Raw genomic sequence first — 3,049 nt, 5'->3', positions numbered from 1 at the left:
GGAGGAAGGAAGGAAGGAAGGAAGAGAGGGAGGGAGGATTCCCCAAAGACTATTTAACACAACATGCATAACCAGCCACTGAACCACGCATAGATTTGCAGGTAACTGACAATTTGTGCAGTCACATTTGCTGTTCTACATTCAACATACAGATACATGAACCTAAGAAACCTCCAACATGTCATCTGTGCTTCAGCAGATCTTCCTCTGCACACACCATTCCTGCAGTTGCAGCAAACCCATCTTGGCTTCCCCTTCCGCAGAGCTTCCATTAGCAACTTCCCTCTCCATGTTTAAGATGCTTTTTCTCATCCAGACATGAACCTAAAGCAATTTAAATATGTAATTATCAACGTATAGATGGGTAGATTCATACCACGATACCATGTTTTGGTGAAGATATTGATGTGTTCCTCTAAGTGGGATTTCCATGTGAAATACTGTGTGTTTAAATGATGTTTTGCCTTGGTCATCATTTTGTTTTCCTGGGTTGATCACTGGGCAACTCAGCATCCTATCAAACAGAACTTCTCATGAATACTTGTCACATACATGGCCTGTTGACTGTATCTGGGGTGTGTTTTCTTATTCCTGGCAGACACTGGAAGAGCTGGAATGCCACGGGCCTGTGATGTCTGAGCAAACCCGAGCAGAACTGGAGCAGAAAATAGATGAAGCCAGAGAGAGTATTCGCAAAGCTGAGGTGAGAAGGAAATGATTTATGTTCCATGACTGAAGAGTTTATGTTACAGCTCTTTGGTTTTGTTTAGAATCATAGAACCCCAGAGTGGTTTGGGTTGGAAGGGACCTTAAAGCTCATCCAGCTCCAACCCCTGCCCCGGGCAGGGACACCTTCCACTAGAGCAGGTTGCTCCAAGCCCCTGTGTCCAACCTGGCCTTGAACACTGCCAGGGATGGGGCAGCCTTGAGCAAAGGAAACTTCCTTGTGTTTATGGAAATGTAAGCTTTTAGCATCAAAAATCAGGGAATTTTAAGACGGGTTTTTTTTCCCCTTGATTTTGTACTTCTCAAATCACTGGATCAACTCCATGAAAGACTTGGGAGTAGAAGAGTAATGTTAGAAAACCTCCTGATGAGCAGTGACTAAAGTTGCTGGTTTGTGCTCTTGTGTAAAGGTCAGGAATCTCGGAATTTCGGGGCTTTGTCTCAAATAGAGAAAAAACAATCTCAAGTTTATTGGTTTCCTTCTGCTTCAGGGAATTGACACTAGAAAACAGTGCTGGTATCTCTTACCTTGATGCTTTTTGGCTTCTAGAAGCAACTGCCACACGCCGCTGTGCCTTTTCTACTACTATTTTTTGATATACATATTTATTTGTAATGTCAGTGGGAAAACATGTGAAATAACCTTTAAATCTCTTTCTACTTCTACTACAAGGTACTTTTCAAAAGGCTACAGTGATTTATGAGGCCTGTTTTGGGTTAAGAAAGACTCATAAAGAGATAAACCAGCTTCATACTTGACTGCTGGTGGTGGGTTGCTGAAAATGAACTGGTTTCATGGCCACTGAGTCAAAAAACCTATTGCAAGCAACAGGGACTGAGCTGTTAGTTTTCAGCTGAGTTGCTTAATTAAAACTGTAGAGCAAATATAATTGTTTCAGTTAAGTGCTTCTCATACCGCCAGATATGCAGAGTACCTGATGCAATTAGGAATGTGATTTACAGTTCAAGAGGTTAGAAAATAGAGAGTGAAATTATTCCTCCTACTGCTGTGATAAATGTTAGGTGTTCTTAGACAAATCCACAATATATTCTCTTATAAAAGTGTTTTAAAATGCAGTAGCCTTTCATTTTGAGTAAACTATTTCAAACAGACTATACTCCAGTGTATATAGAGTTAATGATTAAATATGTAAGGACAGAAAGAATGAGACTGAAAGATAAAAGCAGCAGCAAAAAGAAATCAAATCAGGATAAGAAGTTGCAGAGGAGAAGGTTTGCACAAAGAATATTCTAAGAGTAACAAATGAAATCAGTCTGGACCTTAAGTGATTGCAAGTCTTAGGAATGTATAATTAATAGAACCTGATAAATCAGTGGGAAGTGAGCAAAGAGATGACATGTTTCCTGAGGGAGGTGGTAGAGAGGAGAATAGACAGGGTGGTTTTTATTTGTTACATTCTGGAAAGAAGCATAGAATCAACTAGATTGGAAAAGACCATTAAGATCAAATCCATCATCAAAGGTTGAACTTTGAAAGTAAGTGCTGCATCCCAAGGAGGATGTCCACAGTAGAAATTAGGCTGTGTTCCGATATGGATTGTAGAATCATGGAATGGTTTGGGTTGGAAGGGACCTTAAAGCTCCTCCAGCTCCAACCCCTGCCCAGGGCAGGGACATCTTCCACTAGAGCAGGTTGATCCAAGCCCCCGTGTCCAACCTGGCCTTGAACACTGCCAGGGATGGGGCAGCCTTGAGCAAAGGAAACTTCCTTGTGTTTATGGAAATGTAAGCTTTTAGCATCAACCTCATCTCAACCCCCCCTCGGGCAGGTTCAAGCCATTCCCCTTGGCCTGTCCCTCCATCCCTTGTCCAAAGCCCCTCTCCAGGTTTCCTGGAGCCCCTTTAGGCCCTGGAGCTGCTCTAAGGTGTCCCCTTGAGGAGCCTTCTCTTCTCCAGCTGCCCCAGCCCAGCTCTCTCAGCCTGGCTCCAGAGCAGAGCTGCTCCAGCCCTCGCAGCAGCTCCGGGGCCTCCTCTGTAGGGGTTTAAACCACTTTGTGACATTAATACATTACCACGTAAGTTATAATATAGAATTTATTGTTTGTAGGAGTAGCCAGTAAGTGAATTCATTAAGCTTTTTTCTTGGGGTAGTCATTTCTCTCAGCTTCAACCCTTCTTTGTCTCTACTCCTCTAAGTGGCCCAATTCAGTAATTTCAAGACCATTAATTAGACACGAGTTTTTTACACACATATAATCTCTAGAAGAATAAACTATGTAAGCTTTGAGCACAAACATTTTCTTTGGTAATGCAATTATAATTCTTTCCAGCGTGTGAACACCAAACATTTGCTGCATTCCTG

At 42.2% G+C, this 3,049-nt stretch overlaps 1 protein-coding gene across 1 annotated transcript in view; it reads left to right on the top strand.

The window, feature by feature from the left end:
* The window catches only part of FCHSD2 (FCH and double SH3 domains 2), a 72,723-nt gene that overhangs the window by 46,521 nt on the left and 23,153 nt on the right, over positions 1–3,049 (top strand). The window contains exon 11 of the mRNA XM_010015282.1: positions 599–703. Within this exon, the coding sequence (XP_010013584.1) occupies positions 599–703 (105 nt within the window). The remainder of the gene's footprint in view (positions 1–598; positions 704–3,049) is intronic.

Source organism: Nestor notabilis, unplaced genomic scaffold (assembly GCF_000696875.1).
Source record: "Nestor notabilis isolate BGI_N333 unplaced genomic scaffold, ASM69687v1 scaffold2645, whole genome shotgun sequence".
NCBI classification, from domain to species: Eukaryota; Metazoa; Chordata; class Aves; order Psittaciformes; family Psittacidae; genus Nestor; species Nestor notabilis.
Note: the sequence above shows the minus strand (reverse complement) of the source record. Positions and strands in the feature narration are given on the sequence as shown.